This window comes from Poecilia formosa, unplaced genomic scaffold (genome assembly GCF_000485575.1).
Source record: "Poecilia formosa unplaced genomic scaffold, Poecilia_formosa-5.1.2 Scaffold553, whole genome shotgun sequence".
Lineage (NCBI taxonomy): Eukaryota > Metazoa > Chordata > Actinopteri > Cyprinodontiformes > Poeciliidae > Poecilia > Poecilia formosa.
This window is the reverse complement of record NW_006800492.1, coordinates 35,371-58,214: the sequence shown is the minus strand read 5'-3', so window position 1 is coordinate 58,214 and position 22,844 is coordinate 35,371. Positions and strand designations below refer to the sequence as shown.

The 22,844-nt window shown below is 36.5% G+C and overlaps 1 protein-coding gene across 1 annotated transcript in view; it reads left to right on the top strand.

The window, feature by feature from the left end:
• rabgap1l (RAB GTPase activating protein 1-like) overlaps positions 1-22,844 on the top strand; it is a 110,046-nt gene that overhangs the window by 54,724 nt on the left and 32,478 nt on the right. The window contains exons 13-14 of the mRNA XM_007540660.2: positions 15,192-15,305; positions 20,869-20,943. Coding sequence (XP_007540722.1) covers positions 15,192-15,305; positions 20,869-20,943 — 189 coding nt within the window. The remainder of the gene's footprint in view (positions 1-15,191; positions 15,306-20,868; positions 20,944-22,844) is intronic.

Genomic DNA, 22,844 nt, shown 5'->3' with positions numbered 1-22,844 from the left:
TCACTGTTGTATTCAGCTGCTCACGAGGTCGACCACAGGCATTTAAACATCTTTTACATTGTTCCAGACTCTGTTTGAGTTTTGGAAAAGGAATAAACTCTATTCCTCCCTCTAAATACTTTGGGTAAAGCATATCTTGAGTACATGTTCCCCTCTGATGACGTTTAGCCATTTTGTCTGATTATTTTCCACCATATCTCTGTGACTGTAGCATATTTCTAATGATAAACCTCCAAGTACGGTACGTTTACAAATTTTGACCGCTGATTGGTCAGTTGCTGACAAACCTGCTGGATTGATTGACAGGTGGCGTCATGTCAGTTGGCTTCCAGACTGAAAGCAGCACTTCCTCAGCTTTCTGCTAGAGTATGTAGCACTTTGACCTGCTCACCCACAGAGAAGTGGAGCCAAAAAGAGCCAGCATTTTCAAAAATAACAAGTAGATAATGACCACATTTTATCTGCATTTTTTTTCCTGCTAAAACTAACAATAGAAGCTAAGCTTGCATGATGAGTCAGAGAGGAAGAGATGAAATAAAGGAGGGAAAATTGTGATGAGACCCTGTGATTCAGAGAGCCGCGTTTCCACATTGATCTGTTCGGCCTGGAGCAGTTTGATAGATATCTTGTCTCTAATGGTTGCATGGGTGCAAAGCGCTCAGTGGTCAAAGTTAAGCAAGTTTCAACTTCGACCTGAGCACAGCACCAGCTCCAGCACGCTGTAGGAGCTGCGCTACACTTGCTCTTTGCTCAGCAGAGCTAAAACCATTGTTGCATGGCATTCAACTGAATGGGCGTTCAGCGTGGAAGCTGCTTTTAAAGAGGTTAGTTGTGTCTGACGGTGTCGGTGAGTTTTGGCAGACAGAGCTGCTGTTGGAGCAGAAAGTGACTCCGTCCAGCCGAGAACGAGAGAGACGGAGGAGGTGGAATCAGCTGAGCAGAAAGGAGGCTGGTTCCATGAAAGTTAAACAGCAGAAACTTTTCTGCTGGAAGTACGGAGACTGAGAGGTGTGCAGATCAGATCATCTTTGTGAAAGATCGAGATTTCAATGGATCTTTTTAATAGGCCATTATTTTATTAAGGTGACTAAGTCATTTTTGATCATTGTTGCCTAAATTATCGTTTGGGAATAAAAAAGAGAGTGTTTTTGTTCTTTCCTTTTTGACAGGAATTACTTTTGGCAAATAAAACATGACTTAGGCCAATACTTGCAGAGCCCCCTTATGGGACATGGGGGATTTTTTTTTTTCTTTTGCGTTCCCTCGCAATAATGTACTAATCAGTTCATATGGCATAATTAAATACTGTAAGCCTTTCTTACGTTGGCCATCACACTCCTAAAATATGAAGTTTTCGTAAGGTTTTTCCATGTATGTTAATATCTCGTTATGAAATATCCAAAGTTTTATATATTTTTCTTTAGGATAGAAATGCACCACAAACCTAAGATATAAACAAAAACTTTTCGTCTTAGTGTTGTCAATCATGTTTGTGTCCTCCCTTTTCCCTTCTGTCTGCTATGCTACGGCTAGTTCACCACAACGAAGCGTGCCATGAATCCTAAAGCTGGCAAGCAAGGCCACAGATGACTGTGGATAACAGTAACTTTAACAATAAGTTGCTTCTCCACCATTGGAACATTTAGCAGAGTGTTCACGAGGGTGATTGACAGCGCTGAAAGCCTCCTCCTGGCTCTGATTGGTTATTTTTGTTATTTCAGGCTGAAAATTTGTCTTTTCACACTTTTTCTGTCTCATATTATACTTTTATAACATGGTGACGGTTTTAACAAACACATAAAAACCATATTTTTGTAAAAGTTACAAAATATACTGCAGCTTTATTTAGTGAATTCATATCAATTTGATTATTAATGAAACTATTTTTTTACGTTGGTTGCTTTCTCAATGAAAATTATCAGGACTCATCCTTCAGACTGGGTTTTAATAACTCATATGAGAAAAATTGATTTACTGACTTATCTTTTAACTTACTCTTTCTCCACCATTAAGAATGAAATGACAAACTGAATGCTACTCATTCACAGCTGATTGATTGGTTTAAGTGAAACAAAGTAACTCCAAATGACAAATTAAGTCTCATTAGTAATATGGTTTTAAATTCTGTATGCAAATTTATAAATCGGTGTTTATTCTCCCATGAAAGCAGAATTTGATGCTTGACAGACAGCCTGCAGTGTAGTTAGGAGTCTCAGTGGAGCGCGACGGGGGACTTGACATTATCTTAACAGGAGTCTCTTATTTTGTAAATGCCACTTTGTCCCTAATTGCCCTGGTAATTGAACAGATATTGGTTCATTCTCCATTTTTAAACAGAAGCTCATCAAGGAGCAACAAGAACATTTACCTGCTCAAATACTGTATTTTGAAAAAATATCAGAAATGTGTGATTATTCAGTGTCCATCAGCTGCTTTTAAGTCAGTACTTTTATTTCACCTTTTGGATCAACTATTGCCTTCGGTGGACTGGTGTTCCATCAGAGGCCACTTACCCAAAGTAAGAGCTTTCTCTTCCATCTCTTCTAAGTGTTTGACTTGCCCAAATTTGCCCTGGTTTCAAGTTATGCTCAACATCGAGTTCCTATTGAGTCAAAAGTACTTCACTGTTTTCATCTCAGCTGGAACAACCTTGCCTCTTTTTTGGGGGGGGGTGATATTAACCTTGTGTTCAACAATTCACTGTATGAAATTTCACCTGGTTAATCACATAACTCCCCTTTGCTGAGCTTTTACTTTGAAATGGTCCTTGTTAGTCATAATTAACCTTTTAGATTGTTTCCTAACCTAAAACCTACAAATAAACAAAGGAAATATTTGGTTAAGAGCACCAAAAATTAAATAAATTGGTGTTTTGGTTATTTTTTTCTTGGTCATAACAATGCTTCTTGGAAATAAAGCACATACTGTTGGAAAGTCTGATTCTTTCCATTTGTAAGTAAAATGCAATGGTGTAATAAATAAAAAGCAGTTTATGTGTCACAAGTTTGATCTAAACAGTTAATCAAAAAAGTCAATCAGATTCGACTAAATTTCTATAATTGGCTGCTAAAAATATCTGCTGTACTTTGATATTTTTTCAAAATTTTTGGTGTGAAAATGTAAAAAACATTTCATTTCAACTCCCATTTAGTTTTTATTTCTAACATTTCTAGAGGAAACCCCTTAAAGCATGTTGTCCACTTTTAAAATCCCCCATCTGTATATTCATTTTAGTTCCTTCTCGAACCAGAAACGCATTCGAGGGTTTTCCGTCCCTCCGGTTGAAACTACCTGGAAGTGCATGCTAATATCACAATGATTAAATGGTGTCAGACTCAGAACGCTAAGATGTGAAACTTAACCAGAGAGCTAATGTCTTCTTGCAAAGTAGATCTTTATTGCAGAGTGAGCACTCTTTGAATAGCTGATGCTTGGTTTCACATTTATTGTCAGATTTTTAATCTGGGTTAAGTGAGGGAAAGGTTAATGTCACCATGTTAATTTTCTGCTTAAGGGTGTTGGCTGGGAATCCCGTACACCATAAATATTACAGACCCTCATAAATATAGTAACACAACAGGAAGCAGCTTTCGTCCTCCTGGATTACAGGCTATATGACCACAAAGCTAACGGAAGGAAATTAAGAAACCATATTTTTAGGTGGATAAAATACATAAAAACTATATTCTAACATAATCTCCAACTCGTACGCTAACTTAAATAAACTGCATCGTTATTATTTAGTTTATTATTTTATGATGATTATTTGCTTCATTACTATAATTATTTCAGTTAGTGTTTTTTCTTTAAGATTTTGCTCCAAACAATAAAATTTTGGGGTATAATAAACATGCAAAGTCTCTCAAAAATTTTTAATCAATCTCCAACCACATCATAGTGAAAATTAAACCACAATAAAAAGAATAATGTGCTTAAGAAGAAAATTATTCCCACTTTATGATCAAATTATTCATTTCTAACACATAAACCTTTTACATTTTCTGAGACGTTATTTTAAAAAATCCACTAGTTTATGCTCCAACTAAGCAGCTGCACATCCTTATCTAAAATACTGAAATAATTCCTGTCTGATCATAATTTTGTATGAATATATTCCAGTAGAAAACCATGTATTTAAGACGGTATTGTCAAACCATTTTTTTTATTAGTTGTGATGATAACAAAATAAATTGAAGTGTTGCAATTCTAAGAAAATTAAGTACAACATATTTTAAGGACTTGTTTGTTCAGGTTAAACTCTGTCAGTTATCTTCTTATAACCATTGTTACTTAATCCCACCAACAGAGGACAGGATACATTTGAACCCCTTCTCAGGAGAAATAAGTAATTGTTTATTTTATTAGGCTTAATTTGTAGCAACGTTTTTCCTGCATAGGCAAAGATTGGATAATAGACAGTCAAGGACAAATTAGTTTTTTATTGTTTGCTTCACTGCAGACCCTGGGAAGTGAAGCTTTGCCAGCAGATGCAGAAGCACCTTATCTAATTCCCTCTCAGGGCTTTTTGGATGAATTAAATACCAGAAGACAGTCAAATTACCCCCTTGGCTCCTCAGCATTTCTCGTTCCTCCTCTCACCTGCCCTCTCGCTGTCCTCCTATCCTGGAGCACACATGCACTCTGAGCCCGTCTCTGTGAGACACAAATCCAGCATAGATACTACAGTAACTTACTTTGAGCTGCTGTGATGTAACTTGTTCTTCCTCTGCAGTGTTTTACTCTCTTTGCCATCAGAAGTGAGAAGGAAGTGACAGGAGATTAAAAAGCAAAAGTGAAACGGTGGTTTGGTATGTAAGGAGTGGTGTGACTTTCTGCTTCCTGAGGAGCAGTCGGAACCAGAAGTTTACATACACCGGATAAAGAGAGACATCAAGTCAGGCTGAGACAGCAGTGCAGTACAAGTAAGAAATACTTCCCATCAGGTGGGAGTTACCAGTCGCTCAAACCCCACATTTGACTATTTTTGCAGAAAATCTGCAAAAAAAAAAGACAGTTATGCAGTAGTGCAAAAAAAAAATGCAAGGATCTGTTTATTTTGCATGATTTCTGAAACAAAAAACCTGAAGGAGCTGATTGAAGTAGTTTGGCATCTGGAGTCCAGAGGGCACATAAAAAGCTATACCAGGCCAGATTTGGCCCCCTGACCTTCAGTTTCACACATGCGCTCTGTAAGATTGTGATCAGGATTTTATGGTGGCCACGCCAAAACGCTGACGTTGTCGTCTTTAAGCCACTTTGAAACCACTTTGGCTGTATTCTGAGCAGTATTTTAAATTTAGAAGACAAATCTGCACCTAAGTTTTTACTTCCTGCCTGATGTCTTTAGATGTTGCTTCAATATTTCTGCTTATTTCTTCCTCATGATGGCATCTATTTTATGAAGTGTACAAATTCCTTCTTGAGCATAGGAGCTCCACAGCATGACACTGCCATCCCCGTACTTCATAGTCAGGATGGTACAAGCATTTCTATTTTTCCTCCAAATGAAACGATGATCATTATGGCCTTAAAATACATCCACAGATGTGCCTCCATTTAACTCAAATATGTCGGTTAACTTATCAGACATCTCCAAAACTACGACATCATCATCTGGGGTTTCCCTCTGTGTTTAAAGAGATGGTAACTCTTTATGTAAACTTCTGATCTTGAAGACATTAATAAATTAATCTCTTATCGCTGATATTCTTTCTTTCATTATTGTGGCATTTAGCAAATAGAAATTATTTTGGAAGAGAAGTTTGGTTTGATTTATATTCAGACAGATAAAAAATAAACTGTTCATGTCTTTTCATTTGGTGTATCTAAACTTCTACTTTCAACTATATATGAGAATAAAGTCTGCAGCCATGAGCTGGTGTGTGCTGTCTGCTTGTTGGCTCAGGAAAAGTTTTGTATTTCAGACAATAAAAAGATTCAAACACTTGCAGGCACAATAATTCCCACAGTAAAAATAAAACTAGATTTTGTTATGTTCTCCGCAGGACGACGTTTCTGACCCTCCACTTCACTTTTCTCATGCCCTGAGCCCCTCCGCCCTCACATAACACAGATGCAACTCTTATCCTCCAGTAAAAAGCACAGCACAGAGAATATGTCAGGTACCTGCAGGGCGGCTGCACTTTATCCACTGACCTCTCTTTGTGCATGAGTCTCTGTTTGTGTGAGAGAAGGCCATCTCTTCTATTTTCTCCACTAAATTTTGTCTCACTTGAAGCAGAGAGAAGGGACAGAATGTTCTAAAATGTCTAAAACCCCACTCTTTGCATTTTGGGTTTTACTTTTAATTTCAGCATCCCGCTGAGTCACATCCTTCTGATCTGCTCAAATAATTGCACCCCTTAAAATTGATCACACTTTGTTTTAATCACAAACTTTGGAGGGATTTTATATAACAGAAAACACAAAGTAGGGCATACGTATTAAATGAAAGATTTAAATTTTCCATAATTTTCACTTGAAGTAAAAAACTGAAAAGCATCGCCTCATCTGTGTTTAGCCTCCTGGAATCAGTACTTTGTAGAACGACGTCTCACGGTAAATACACCCTGAAGAGTTTGGTAAATAATTATAAATAAAAGTATAAATAACACAGAACAATAACTGAACTCAAACAAACTGACCTGAATATGAAGAACAAAAGCTGTTTAAATATGGTGGAACAACCTAAGTACAGCGTCCAAGTATGTTGTACTTATACAACATACTTGGAGGTACAACATAACAACGGAACAAAGAATATTTAAAAAAAAAAAAACATATAAAATAAATAAAGCAAAAATAATTATGGTCAACTTTAACAAATAAGAATTTGTTCTCAATCACCTAACCCAGTAAAATAAAGGCTAAATATAGCAAATAAAAATTTTAATTGTCCCAGTAATTATTGCGATTGTTATTTCAGGCCTTTTTCAAATAATCAATGAATAATGGCATAGTAGTTAGTTTGTGGTTGTAACATTTCAAAAAGGGGACATCAAAATGTTTCTGTCATATTTCATTTTTCTTCCATGTTCAAATGGAAATGTGAATCACTTTAATAATTGAGCTCTTAGTGTTGATATTTGACTAATTCTTCAACACTGCTTATCTCATCTTGGGAAAGTTCAGCAAAAATACTTGGATCATAACTGCATAAGCATCATATCAAAGTCCTTTGATTCACTGTTGCGTCATGTCTTCTCTTGCTTGTTCGTCGCTGGTTTCACTGCAAGCAAAATGAGAAATTTGCCCTTTAAGCTTCCATCTGAGTATTGTGTCTGCAATCCCAACCTGTCTTTTTTGAAATGCAAAAGCAACAAGACAATTAAAATGCCACTGCAGCGATACCAAGACAGACGAATGTGCAATCTGCCAGCTGTTCCCACACCAGCACCACCCACTGCTAACCCTCCAGGGAAGCCTGCAGAAACTTCCTCGCCTGTGACCAAGGACAGAGGTCTCTGGGGGAGCCAGTTTTTAATTGTCATGCTGTGTCCTCTGAATATCACACCAATACATTATCTCACTGCAACCCACAGAAATGAGCAGCAGCGAGGAGGTTTTATTGGAGCCAGGTGTGTCTGCAAAGAGATGGTGTCATTATAGCATCCATGTCTTTTAGTGCGTCAACGTTATGTCATTTTTATTTCACGGGCTCTCAGTATGCCTTCCTAAAGGTTTTAAAGCCAGATTTCTTTAGACACTTTGTATATCTCTTCTTCTTTCTCATTTCTGATATTAGCAGGTAAAATAATCTGATTTTTTTTTTTCTCTGAACATAATTTATTTATTTAGTTTTGATCATACCAGAATGTATGATGTGATCGCAGCCAGACTTCTGTATGTCTGGTTTACGGCACAAAGTGATGCGCAGAAGAAGAATATCGATGTAACAGCAGCAGAATATGTACAGAATGGATGGATGCTAAGGATGGATGGATTTTAAATGTATTCAGCAGTGTTGTCACAAGATCATGAGACAAAAGAAGCTAATAAAAAGAAGCACAACTAATAACAATGGCATTTTATGCTAAGGAGAAGTCTGTTTGGAAGCGTAGACAGATTTGATGTGATCCACTTCACTGACACAGACTTTGTTTTATAATTTCATAATTTTCAAAATTATAATTTTCACCCATTGTTTCTGTCCATATTTACCACGTCTGGCTTCTTCTGGTGCAGAATTATGATGCAACTTTGAAAACTATTGGAGACGAGTCCAATTTAGCACCACATATGGATGAAATCAGATATTTGGGAGTAAAGAAAATATGGGAGTCGGGTCGTTCAAACTGCTTTGAATAAATCAGATTTGCTTTGTGAACACATCTCCACTCCCTACTTCACGCCTGATTATCATTGGCGACACTTTCCTTGTTCAACGAGTCTTTGCTTTGCATTATACAGTTTATACTTCTGCACAATATCTTTGAAAAGCTTTAATAATTCTTATTCGTGTGTGTTTGAGGAAATGTTTCTGTAAGTCTGATGAAAGCATTCTTAGGACAGAAGTTTCAAGTTTTGTTGTGATGTTTCCATTACAGTAAAAATAAGAACATTCATTCATTTAATTGAATGCAGAAAATTAGTATGAATTAGTATCTAACAGGGCATTAAAGGGGAAACAACACTTTGTTGCTCGGTCTTTTAAAAAGCACTAAAGTTCTTCTGCATGTAAAGCATCTGTTTGTAGTCCCCAGTGTTTCCTCTGCATGATAAAACTTTATCTCTGTAGATCCTAAACTTGCTCTTAAATGAAATGCTGTCAGAGGTGGAGTTGCAGCTTAGGACACATCAGCAGTTTTTATTTTTAAACCCATGTGCTTAGTAGGTAACCTGTTGGCAAGATCTGAGTAATGGACTGTCTGCCCAACAAGCCCCCAGGCTACAATTAGAGGAAACCTCTTGTTCCCCTCTGTGTACATAACTCACTGCCCTCTTTTATCTTTCTTTCTCAGCTTCTCTTTCACCGTCTCTCTTCCTCTGTTTATCTGCCTTCATTTGCCTCTCTTCATTCATGGCTTTTACCTTCAATCAGTCACTTTAAAAGCCATCAAGGGATACATTTGGCAGGTACACACAATATTTTAAAATGCAGACTCACAAATTGACTGTGTGATTAATTCAGGCTGATGGTTGAAAATGCTGATGTGAACACCCTGCCTTTCCTTTTCTCATTCCTTTATATTAGAAATATCATCCTTGAGTATTTGCTCATTTTTGTGAGGTTGAAAAGGTAATTTTTATGTGCATGTCAGTCTGTTGTAAAGGATTATTATTTTTTGTTTTTGCATTCAGGTGTGAGCAATAGTTAAGTTGATGCTTGTTTTGTTGCTGCTTCACATAAAGGGTGGCTGTGATGTATGTTTTTGTGCCTGGCTATGCTGGACATCCTCATGCATGTGTGCAAACATTGATAAGGTAAAATGCTCTCTCTGTTTTTAAAGTTAAAATGAGTTACTTGAGTAACATTTGTCAATACCCTGAGGAGTTTGGTAGACCAGTACTATAATAACAGCACCTTCTACTTTACAAGCTTAATAAATTATCATTCCTGTTCCAGAAAACAGATCTTTAATGTGTTTAGTGATTTTAAAGTCTATTATTTTTAAAATTGGGGCGATGTGCTCTCTCTTCCTGGTTTTAGTCAGAATGCCAGCAGCAGCGTTCTGGATCAGCTGCAGCTGTCTGATCGATTTTTTTAGACAGACCTGTGAGGACACTGTTGCAGTGATTAGTGTGACTAAAGATAAACGGATGAGTCCTTTAGTCCTGTACTCAGATGATAGAAGACTGTTTTTGTTATTGTCTTTATGCGTTTCTGAATGGTTATCTCCATCATTACACCCAGATTTTGAACCATGATCAATATTGGCAAACTGATCGTTCCTCTTTTGTCAGGAAAACACATATTCAAATCTCTGGAAATTAAACGTTCAATCATAAGTGTACGTTAAAGATCTTCCGTTTTTAAAATATAAAATGAACTATTTAACAAATGTTCTTCTTTGCTGACCAACAGTGATCCAGCTGTGTATTTAAGGTAATTACAGTGTAAATCTCAGTAGCTGCTCACACTGTTGTCCACACTTTGAGGCTTTTGGAGGATCACTTACAGTTAAGAATAGCCTCGTCTTTTATTCCAGCGTGGCGCTTCCTCTCCTCTCTAATCAGATCTACAGATCGGCTGCCCTGCTGTTACTCCCGTCTAGAAGCAAACAATTGTTAACAGCCTCCTGGATCACTCTGTCAGCCTTTTGTTTATTTTATTTCTGTCAGATCAGGTTAGATATTTCAGTGAAAGAGCCTCTGGTTGATGGTGACACTGATGGTGTTGATGCTCAGTAACACAGCTATCAGTTTGCTTTTTATAAAAGATGGCCTGAAAATATCATACTCTGTACCTTCTGTGATTACTACAAGGCCTTCGCTACTCTGAACAATCACTTTAAGTGAATATTCTAACTTGTTTGAAAGTAGTTCCTGTTTTGTATTTTGTCATTCTGTCATTAATTTCTCCAGTTCTTGTTTAAAACTTAACAGAAACAGAGTTGTAGGGCATAATGTGGAAATACCAAAACAAACTGCTTCACTATTCCAGTTCCCAGTTTGTTAAAAGTTCTGCTTAAAGGAGACTTCTTATGCAAAATTCACATTTTACATGTTTTTGTACTTCTTTGCAGCTTCTTAAAAAGAAAAATAAAGGCATCTGGTTTTTGGCGTGTGGAAAATGAGTTGTTTCAAAACCCTCTGGAATGTAACACCACAGATCAGCAGGCACTGCCACGTTGCCTAGCAACACAAACTGAGCTTCAGCACATTTGGTCGGCTGGTTTTACCACTTGTACGCGCTGTACAATGGCTGCTGGAAAAGACGAGTGTTTGATTGTTGACTTGCCATCCATAAACAACTTGCTGCATTTTTGTTGGTTGTGCAGGAGGCTCTACTTCTGCTTTTCAAAGCTGCACAGTTGTATATTTGCACACCTGTTTGCAGCTGTTTTCACATCCAAGTGTGCATGTTTAGTTGGGGGCGTGGCCAGCAGGAGATTAATTGAATTTAAAGTGACAAGACGCCCTAAAACGGCTCATTCCATAAGGAACTCAAAGCAGGCAGAACTGAGCAGACTAAAATCTCATTATCTAAAAAGGATTTTGTGCCAAAAAATGTGTGTTTTGTATAGACTATAGACCTATGGTAACCTGTTCATAGTAAGTAGGTCACCTCTGAAGTAGAACTGTAGATTTTTTGATCAACTTAATCATGTTCATTTTGATTCACCGAGGCGCACCTGTGCATTTGCAATATTACTTATGATCTTTTAATAATATATTTTTAGTGACCCATTTAAACCTATTGGCATATTATTAAATTATAGTGAATAATGGGACCTTAGCATTTCCCAGACTGGTCTCTCAGCTCCTTGTTAAGTTTATTGGTCTGGATGGACGGCAGGGGTCTGATGGCCGTTAATGTAGGACTGGGAGGAACAAGTAGCTCTGTCCTCATTAACTCAACTAATATATTCTACTTTTCAGTGCCGGAAAAGTGGCCCAAAACCATGGAGCCTATTTTGGGATGTGCTAATGCTGTTAGGTTATATGATGCAAAAACTAGAATTGATTAATTCTGTTTTGTTATTTACCATGGTGGAGCTAAGCTGTGGCAGTGTAATGCAGTGATGCAACTAATGAGGCAGCGGTTTCCTTAGGACACCTTGGGGCTGAAGCACAGCAGCACCTCAGACGGCGCGCGCCAAAAGCAGACGCCTCACTCCCGCGGTCGCTCGCTTGTTCCTGGTGTACTGCAGCAGGACAATTAGTGACTCTTCTCTTTTCTGTCATCAGATCCTCCTGACTGAACATTAAAACTGTTTTTGTTTTACAATGAATGACAAAAAGAACAAAGCATAAGCTGGAGAAAAAAGGCCTGAATGTTAAGACAGAAATATCTCGTCGTGTGGTGTTTACTCCATGAATAAGTCATGGATATCGACACAATGTGGTCAACTGCTATATTGTGTCTGGTAAGATCTGTGGTTCACCTCAGGGGTGTCCAAACTTTTTGTCACTTGGGCCAAAATCATCAAGTCACAAGTTGGGCCAACAAAAAACATGTTATAAAACAAAAGTTTTATAACATGTAACAAAGTTTTATTCTTTCAAAACTAAACTAACCATGAAATATATACAGAGTTTCTATGAAATGATGTGTAAATCATTGGAGATCCAAAGTGTAAAAAGAGTTTTGTGCTTCTGCTTAACTAAAAGAAAGTCATGAAGTTTGCAAATTATTTTTGGCTTGATCGAAAAAAAAATATTGTAAAAACTTTTGCCACTCTCAGCAATAAAAGCAGGATTTAGGTCACTCTTTTCTTGAAACTGCATGCTGTATTCAGCCAAGTTTAATAAATTATTTAAATTAGTTAGATTTGGAATTCACTAAAGTCTGCATTTAACTAAAAAGGGTAGATGTGTTCCTATTTACTAAGAAGTTAAACAGAAACAAAATGTTTATGAAAACGTTGCTGTGTTTTGTCAGTAATAACACCTGTGCAAACCATCAGTCTCTTAATGTGCGTAGCTGTTTGAGACAAACCACCAAAAAGTTTGCAGCTGTAATTGCAGCAAAATGCGGTTCTTCATAACTAGAACTTATGGAGAAGATTGTGAGTGCCACACAGATTTGTATCTGTGGAATATATTAATAACTTATCACATCAAACAATGTTTAAATACTTGGAGGTTTGTGCCGACAAACTGTGAAAAAGTTATAGAAATGTTAATATTTTTGCAGGCACCCTGACTAAGTGAGTTACAATACAATAAATATTCATGTAGAGCACAATGAAAGAGGAAAGGTGCATTTTTTTCTGATTTTTTTGCAAAGAATAACTTTGGTTGTGAGAGTAACAGCTATAGTTTTCCCCAAGTTAATTCTGTATCTTATATTTGCTCTTCCCCATAACCAATCCTCAGTTTTCACCTAATCAAGGTTTCATTTAGTGCATAGCATATGTGGGACATCTCTCTGAAAGAAGAACCTTGTTAGTTTGTAATAAAAGGGAACTTGGAAAGCATCGTCTACTTGCTGTCTGCCTGGAAAATAAGGGGCGATGCTGCAAACGTTTAGGACACATGGATGCTGAAAGAGGACAGATACGAGCTGAAAAGGGAAAAAAATACACAAAGAAGCTGAAGCAAAGGCACTGAGGGACATGAAGTAGAAAATAGAGGAGAGTGGAAGTGGAAAAAGCAGCTGATAAGCAAGAAAAAGAAACAAAAGGCTGGGGACTGAACACTACAAAAGACCGTGCTGACAGAAACTGCAGAGAGGAGGAGGAAGGGATGAAAGAGGAAAAGGAAAGGGATTAGGGAGCGTAGAGGACGTCCTCTCCTAATTTTTATTTATTTTTTGGTATTTTTTGAGTAATGAGGCTGTTAATTAGCAGAGGCATGCATGCTTTATTAAATCAAAGTGTTTACAACTTTAACTGTCAAACAAATTCTGGATGGTATTGCAAATGTTGCCATGGTAATACGGCCGTAATAAATGGGTTTAACTGTGATGGAATAGTTAAGCAAAGGTAAGAAAGTAAAAAAGAGCTGCATGTTATTTAATCTAACAAAGTTGCATCTTTATCCTTATTTATGCCTCACACCACAGAATCACTCAAAAGTATTCACACCCCTGTCGAAATGGTTTGTTTTAAAAAGCTCTGGAGAATCCCCATGTTTTGTAAAGAAAATATTTAAATCTGCAACAAATTGTTTCCGAGGGCTGCACATGATCCCAACATAAAGCAGCAACTTGATCTTTATTTCAAAGAAGGTGAAATACATCTAGCTATTTTTCCCTTTGTGGTTTGAATATTTTTATAAAATCTACAGTTCATAAATTTCCACTTAATTTTTTTTCTTATCATAAATTTAGCCCTGTTATAGAAAAATTTGCAAAGTTGAAATTTAGATCCTCCACATCTAGAAAACTTATTTTACCATCTGATTGTGACAAAAAAAAACTGTCAAAGTTGTACTTTATTCCTTTTTTTTTCGCTGTAATGTAATGTTCTTCCATTTCCAACACATAATATACAGAACAAAGCGCCACCTCCTCACTACAAATCTCATTAAAGCAGAACACACAGCTGTGCCAGCAGCTTTAAATCCTCTAGTTGGAGTATGGCAGATACATGGAAAGACTCTGAATCTTAAACATAAAAAATGTAATTAAAGAAATTATGTCAATCAAAAACAGTGGGACAGGCAGTTGGATAGATGATGTGTGCACAATTGTGTTACCGGTGGTGTTATATGCTTACGAAGCTATGAACTCATGCAGTGGTGTAACTTTTCTCAGATTTTGACTTTATATTCGTCAAAATTTGCAGTGAAAAAGATGTATCTTTAAATTAAAGCATATATTTTGGAGACTTTTTTTAAACTGGCAGTAAAGATCGAACAGATATTGAGTCTTTTAAGGCTCAGCCAGATTTTTCTTACTCTTATAAGGTCATACAATTGTAATCCTCAGAACCATTTAAGATGCTGCTCTATAACAAGACAGATAAATGAATATGTATCAAGTAAAACATTATATTTGTTTCTGTCTGACATCAATTTACCTGTTTAAGGTAGTTAAATAATTTCTATGCCCTAATTGCCAAACTAATGAGAGCAATCTTAGAGATTTTAGCTTAAAAAGTCAGATGTTTACATAAATGTTTTTAGTATTTGATCAAATCTTTTGTACCAGACTGGTGAAGGTCTTGATACCTTGGTTGATTTCTTTGTACAGTCATGATGTCACAGAAGGAAATGGTGTGTTTGTAGCTGTGAATTAACTGAAATCAGAAGTTCACAAAACCTTGACATTATCATCTGGATGCTCCTTAGTCACTCTCATGTATAGTAAAGATGTATGCAAACTTCTAAGTTTGAATAGAGTAAAAAAAAGAAAAATGGCATTAAACAATAGATGTTTGTAGAGTTTGTGCATCGTCTGTTATCAGCAGAGTAACAGACAATGAGGTCAAACATTGCAACACATAATACTGGAACAATTCAGTTTATATTTCATCGTATTGTGAAAAAAACTGGACTGAAAGTGATCTGAATGTAAACTTTAAGAAGGATGAATTTAAGCTCTGTTGGCTTTGCCTGAAGTATGTTTACCCTCTGTGTTGCAGGACTCGGCACAGGAGAGCGTCATCACCCGTGACATCCATCGCACGTTTCCAGCACACGACTACTTCAAAGAATCCGATGGAGATGGACAAGATTCACTCTACAAGATCTGCAAGGTGAGCCCAGCTCCTAGCAGGGAGGCTGTGAAAAAACATGCAGTTAGTTAGCAACAATATTACCTGTCGGCTTCTGTATATTGTTTATCAGAAAATAACATTTTTTGACTATATTATTTGTTTAGCTCACCTTTCCTTAAGGGAATATTTTAAGATGATGTTAAGTTTCTATGTTTGTTGGAGTTACTAATTATCAGATATCATAAATTTACCTGTCAATATAATGCAAAACATTTTTTTACCCTTTCATTCTCCAAGTCTCATCAAGCTTAGTGGTTATTTTTGGTTTATAGTTTATAATTTACATTGTTTTTGTCTTTACTGATACATTTGTGTCAGTCTGTCCTACAAGTATGGAGAGTTGATCCTGCCAAAATTAGCAACAAATAATATTAAATAATTATTTTTATTTATATTATTTATTAATATGACTAACTACAATATTAATCAGACTAATAAATACATGGTTTGATAAAGAATGTAATGTGCCAAATATTGCATCCAAAAAATAAGAACTTATTATTTTCAACAGTATTAATTTAATATTATCTTTTGTTAATTAGTTTCCTTTTTTTATTATTAATTTATTTATTCTTTTTTTTCCATATTCTGTAGTTACTTGGCAATTTTTTTAATTATTACCTTTTTTTGCATACATTGATTTTTCTCCCTTGTCCAATTATTTAAAGACTTTTTCTGATGTTTTGTTTTTCTTCCTCTTTGTAAGATGCACAGTGACAAAGGAGCAAGACTGGTGGGTGGAGATTCAGAGTCAGCTTCTCTCCTATTGGTCAACTTTGGATCTTGATGTTGACCAATAGAAGACAAGCAGACACTGAATCCACCATTTAGAATTTAATTGATGGCTTAATGGTTGCTTCTGACATGCTAACATGCTAAGAGTTATCATTAAAGTGATTGCTGCCCTCCTCCAACTTTTAAAAATCATTTTAGTTTTGTAAATCTGCTTCCATTTTGATGTAATTCTGCAAAACTAAAGAAAGAAAGATGCTTCTATAGCTAGAAGCTCCCCTGCGTTCTCTCATGCTGAGGCAATTTTCTATGAAGATACGCTTTTTTTCCAGACAGAACCAAGGTCAGCACCATAGAAATGTGTCAAAGTGAGTCCTGCTCCCTGCCTATGCGCTTCTTTTAACCACAGTGCTGCTTTTATAAACTGTTCTGCACATCCTGGATGTATTTCCAGCTGTTCTGTCACAAACTTCATTATCTCCCCGCTGCTCCAGTCAGTCAAGTTGCTCCACGGCTTGTTATTCTCAAATATCTACAATTTTTGTGACATTTAGCAATCAGAGCTGCAGGATGGTTCATATCATGCTTTCACTGGCATAAACCAAACATCCAAATTAATATCTTTTCAGTGAGATTAATCTGTAGAGGAAGAAGACGAAGCTTAAATTTTTAAGAACCCAATAAACTAGGAGTTTATTATCCTGCCTAAAATGAAACGGTCACAGTTGTTTTTCTCTGTATAAAGTAATTGAGAACAGTTACATTAACGTTCACCATATTAAATGACATAATAAATGAATAACATTTTCTGTATTATTCTGCAGTATAAAATAAGATTTGTTGTGAAATGTTCAGCAGTTAACAAACTTAAAATGTTTCTATTTGTATTCAGTTGAGCGTCTACTCCTCAGCAAGTAGAAACGTTTTAATCCTTAAGTTATTCAAATATTATTAAATCACAAGTTGTAAAACTAGTTCAGTGTAGAATTTCTTAATTAATACCAAATATGATTGTCACAATAACAAATTTCACTGGATAATAAATTGTCCCAGAAATGATATTGTTGTTTTGAGACGATTTTCAACTAATATATTGATAATGGGGTAATAATGTAAGTTCATCCTCTCAGGGACGAATAAACTTGAATTTTGCAGATAACACTCCACATAGAAACTGGAAAACAATTTAAATATCCAAAATAAAAACTAAGCACAACCAAAACCATAAATAAGATGGATTATGAAGTCTTTCTAAACAAAATGTACCCTCAAAAAACATTAATCACTAATTTGTCGTGTGAAATTTATTTAAGTTTGTTTAGTTTTCAAATGATGTGGTCTTCATATTCATTTAAGCTGAAATGTCAAAGAAAGGAGCTTGTTAACCATGAACTGTTGTTTCCCAATAAAACTGAAGCTAGTTTTGGTGTAACGTGGTAAACTGTAACTTACACTGCTTGTGTTTGTTGCACAGTGGAAACAGAGCATGTTTGGTCAGTGCTGCAGGAGAACCTGTCAGGGAGGTTTAACATCCACTCTGGTCCCAACTGGGTCAGAGTCGTGCCAGCCTTCATTTGTATGCAGATCCATGTAGATTTTCAGCTGTTAAGGTTGGTTGGATCTTCAGGCTTTTCAGACATGGAGGATCCAGGACAAAGTTCATTCTCACCTTTATAACTTCTTCCGTTTCATGCCTGAAGTGCTTCGTTTCCAACCTTTATTCTGTGGGGAAGGTCACCTGCTGAATTGGTGCGTTTTCTCTCTAAAATCTTTTGTTTCAGAAACATTCCTACTTGAGACACAATTTCCTCCATCAGCAATAAGCTGGAAAATAAAACCTGCAGCTCTTTTCTATTTTTATTAAAAAAAACAGAATTTTTCTACCATATGTTGCACTTTTCTGGATCCTGGTAGTGTGTTACTGCAGGCAGCAGAATATAAAGCTCTGGAAAAAATTAAGAGACCATTACAAAATGATCAGCTTCTCTGATTTTACTTTTTATAGCTATATGTTTGAGTAAAATGAACATTGTTCTTTTATTCTATGAACTACTGACATGTCTCTGATATTCCAAGAAAAAATTTCTTATTTATTTGCAGAAAATGAGAAATGCTCAAATTAATGAAACAGATGCAGAGCTTTTGGACCTCAAATAATGCAAAGAAAAGTTTATATTCATTCAGAAACAACAATACTAATGTTTTAACTCAGGAAGAGCTCAGAAATCAACCAGGAGGTTTTCAAAGGGGTTCAGTGCAGCGGGCTCAGTGTGTCTAAATAGAATTACCCCAAGTTATTATGACTAGATTCTCATAATTAAACAAAAATGCTCGTAGCTTGGTCCTAATACTCCATTTTACAACGTAAAGAAGGGATGATTGAACTAAAAAACACTCTTTGAAAATAGTTTCTGTCATTTGTATTTACTTTTTTAGAAATGGCAGCGAGCAACATAAAAAATTATCAATTAAGATTAGAAATCGGATCTGGTATGAAAAAATCTGAGATTATATTTTTAAGCAATATCTCCGATTCTTATTACAAATCCATGGCACATTTTCTATTTTATAAATGGTGGAAACTACACATTATTCTCCTTCCGCTTCACATAAACCAGCTATAAAACATGTTGGAGTTTCACATACTGTTCTCCTTTTACTTTGTATCCCAGTACTTGAGAACTTTACGGATGGTATTGCTGAAGTTTTAACAAATAAAGCCCCACAGATCCTTACAGAACTTTACATAAGGATTAATAAGACATTTGAAGCACCAAACATTTCCACAGTTACTTGCTCAACGTCTAAGAATAGAAAAAATCTGTCTTCTCCACAGTTGAGAAACTAGGCGTTTTTTGCAATAATCCACCCCTCTGAGTCCATTATCTGCCCGGGCCAACAAATTTAGATTTCACCCACCAGGACCTCCCCCATCCATCTGTCAGCATGCTCTTCTCCCAGCTGAGTTGGAGACGTGTGAACGCCACACTCCATCAAGCATGTCAGCTTGTAGATTACACCCCAGACAGCGCCACAAGACTTCTCCATTACCTCCACATCAAAATACCAAAATTAGCTGAGCACAGCAGCAGTGGGACCGTTCCTGTCTGCCCGTCGTTTAACTTTGCATGGAAAAGAGTGAGCATCAACTCAGCAGCTAATGTGCTGGGTGTGTCGATTCAATTTCATTTAACCTTTTCACAATTTGTTGTTGTACTACAACAAGGTTGAATGGATTTTATGTGACAAACCAACACAAGGTAGTGCATAGTTGGAAATTGGAAGGAAAACAGGGTATCAAATAGAGTCCAGTCGGTTTTTTTGTACTTAATCTAATTGCAGGTGCTCTGTGCAGGCCTCATATTATTATTAAAGATCATAAATGAAACAACAGCTTCTTAAAAACCAACAAGGCAGGTCAAGAATATCCTCTTGGAGAAGTTTAAATCAGAGTTGAGTGTCTCATTGGTCAATATTTAAAAAGAAACAGTTTCCATATATACCAAGACATCACTGTTTACCTAAACTAACAGGAAGCGTAATGAGAGCATTAATCAAAGTTGCAGCAAGAGATGCTTCTGCAAGGCATTCACACAAGGAATCACACTTTTCTGATTATTTATATAGAAACATTGCAAACTGTTTTTATTTCACTTGACAATCATTCCTTCTTTTTGTTACTTTACTGTAAAATGCCACTAAAAACAATGAAGTTTTAACCATCTTAAAATGTTTACAGGACTCATTTAGTTGTTGCCATGAAGCACAGATCCACCTCACAAAAACACATGTAACAGATTTGCCTGAATTTTACATCACGTTTCTTCTTTTCTGAGATTTTTTACTCTGTGGCTCATTTATAAGCACTCCCCTTTACCGCAGTTTACTGCATCGATTTATTGGACAAACAGGCACAAACCCAAGGTTGCACACTGTAGTTATACTCTGTGTCACTTGGTGAGTGCAAGGACAGTCTATACGAAGCCTTTACAGCGGTTGAGTAAAGGCAGTGTAGGCTAAAATCCAATCCTGTTTTCAGAGTTTATATGCTCCAAAGTGCTTCAGTCATCTTTTTAAAAAATCAGTTTAATTAGCTGCAGAACATCTGTGCCATGTTAGCAGACTCGTAGAAAGTGACATTGAACAAGGTTGACACGAACACAGAAGGAAAGACGAGACTGAGAGGTGTTCCTCTGAGGAAACTCCTCTGGTAAAGCTGAAGCGTTACGGAGAAGCTGTCTCTCAGGAGATGTACTCTGTTGGCACTGATGTTCTGACAACAACAGTTATATTGCAGCGATACACTGGAGGAGCAGCGAGGCACAAAGCTTTTAAGATCGATTGGTCTAGATGTGAATGGCTGCTGATCCTCAGACTCTTGCTTAAGAAGGGTGGTAAATGTCTGGAGCACATAGATCATTTTACAAATGGAGAAACACGCAGAATACTAAAACATCTAATTTTCATTATCTATAGCTTCACTAATGATGTGTAACTAATTCATAACAGTTTAATAGGTTATTTATGGTTCTATATTTATGTTTCTGTGCAAATGTTGACATTTTTGTATAAATTAGTTTCATCCCACATTAAAAAAAAAACAGTACAGCTTTTCATCATTCAGTTCTGCTTTCGGGTATAAAAGAAAGAACGAAAGAATTCAGCAGATAAAATCTGCAACTCGTCTCTCTAAAATCTGCACTTTAGTAACTTTGGTTTGTCCATCAGGTGTAAATAACCTTAAAAATGAGTTCATGTTTGTCGGTGGTAAAACTTAAATTTTTCCTTTTTGTTTTTTATTCTTTTGCAGGCTTATTCCGTCTATGATGAGGAAATAGGTTACTGTCAGGGTCAGTCTTTTCTGGCTGCCGTTCTTCTTCTACATGTGAGTAAACTTGTCCCCCATTAAATCTCCATTGATTAGCTTAATGATTAATGCAGTCAGAAATGTGGCCTCATAATCTTGCCTGTTACATTTTATATAAAAACTAATGACGGGTAAAACTTGTTTTTATATATATATATATGCTCTGTCCATGTATATGTGATGTTTTTTTCAGCCTCTCTAAACAACATTTTTTACGTTTCACTTCACTGGTTTTGTGCAGATTTAAATGTTAAACTTTTGAAGCATCCAACTTATGTCCGAATCAGAGTTGGGAGAAAATGATCACTTTACATCCCGACTTATTTTCTCTGCTGTGTTGTGTTTTTTATTTACCTACTTATTAATTTACATTCTGTGGGTTTTTTTTAGCTTTATATATATATAATTATTGTTGCAGTATCTCATGTCCATGTTGGAAAACTGACAGAAATGTTAAAAATTCTGACTAGAAATTAGATATTTCTTGTAAGAACCCAGTTCTTTGTAAATCTGAACACCTGCATTTCTGTCACTTAAATACCTTTTATGTTCATTTGTAGTTTGTAAGCATCTTTATGTTGATGTTTTTTTTTCTTTCTTTCTTTTTGATGTTTCTTTGAGCTACTTATATCACGGCTCATTTAATAAGAATATTATTTGCCACTGTTTTCCAACAGTGAAAGTTGACACTCAAAAAAGAGACAAAACAACAACTATGACTAAAATCAAGTTCATACATAAATGTTGTTAGTGTCGGGTAAACATTTATAACTACATTTAAAAACGGTAGAAATCAAAGACATATATACTTAGTGTTATATTTCACATGGGGTGACTCTTATTGCCTATTTCTGTTACACAAATTTTAACTGGAGGAAATTTTGTGAGAGAAAGTCTGCAAAGACAGATGGAGGAGAGAGAGAAGAGGTGACAACACATGATGGAGGAAGTCCCAAAAGGAGGGGAGACTGGAGGAAGTTTGATCAAAGTCCAAATACCAAGGGCAGGAGAGGTTAAAGAGCAGAGAGACGGAGGGGAGATGTCAGGAAGGATGAGGAAGGAGAGTCATGAAGAAGGGATCTGAGAATGAAGAGACAGAAGGAATTGGTGTGGAGGAGGAAGAGGAAGTTATGGAGGAAGAGGCAGTAAAGGAAGAAAGGAGAAGAAGTGATAAGAGGGACACTGAGGATGACTGGTTGTTTATAGACAAGGTGTCTGGAATATTTATTGGGGTTCAATTTTACCTGCAGAAGTGTATTCAGCTCCAAACACACACTGTCTCTCTGATTAAATATCTCCTCCCTCTCTGTGTGTGTTTGTGTGGAGCCATTAATATCCACAAAGACCCAGTGTTACATTTTCACTAATAAGCTTTATACTTATGTGCCCAAGCAAACACAGAAACATGAAGAGAAGTTATGCACAATAAACTTGTTTAAGGCAAAAATTTACATTTTTAGACTTCCAGGTGATAAGCAAATGCTTTTTGGTTTCTGGAAAATTTACCTCTGGAATGTAACATCACAAATCACCTAGCAACCCCAGCAAAGCCCAGCCCGTTACCTAGCAACCCCAGCTGAACTCCAGCATGTTTTGGCCAGCTGGTTTTACCTCTGCATGCGCTGTACAATGGCTGCTGGAAGAGACGAGTGTTTTGTTGTCCACTTACCATCCAGAAACCACTTGCTGCATTCTTGCTGGTTGTGCAGGAGGTTCTACTTTTGCTGTTCAAAGATTTAAGGTTACATAATTGCGCATCTGTTTGCAGCCGTTTTGCCAGTGTAAATGTGGGACATGGCCAGCAGCAGCTTAGATTGATTTAAAGTGACAAGAGGCTCTAAAGCAGCTTGTTCTGAAAAGACTTCAAAATAGGCAAAGCTGAGCAGACTAAACTCTCATTTTCTAAGAATGATTTTGTG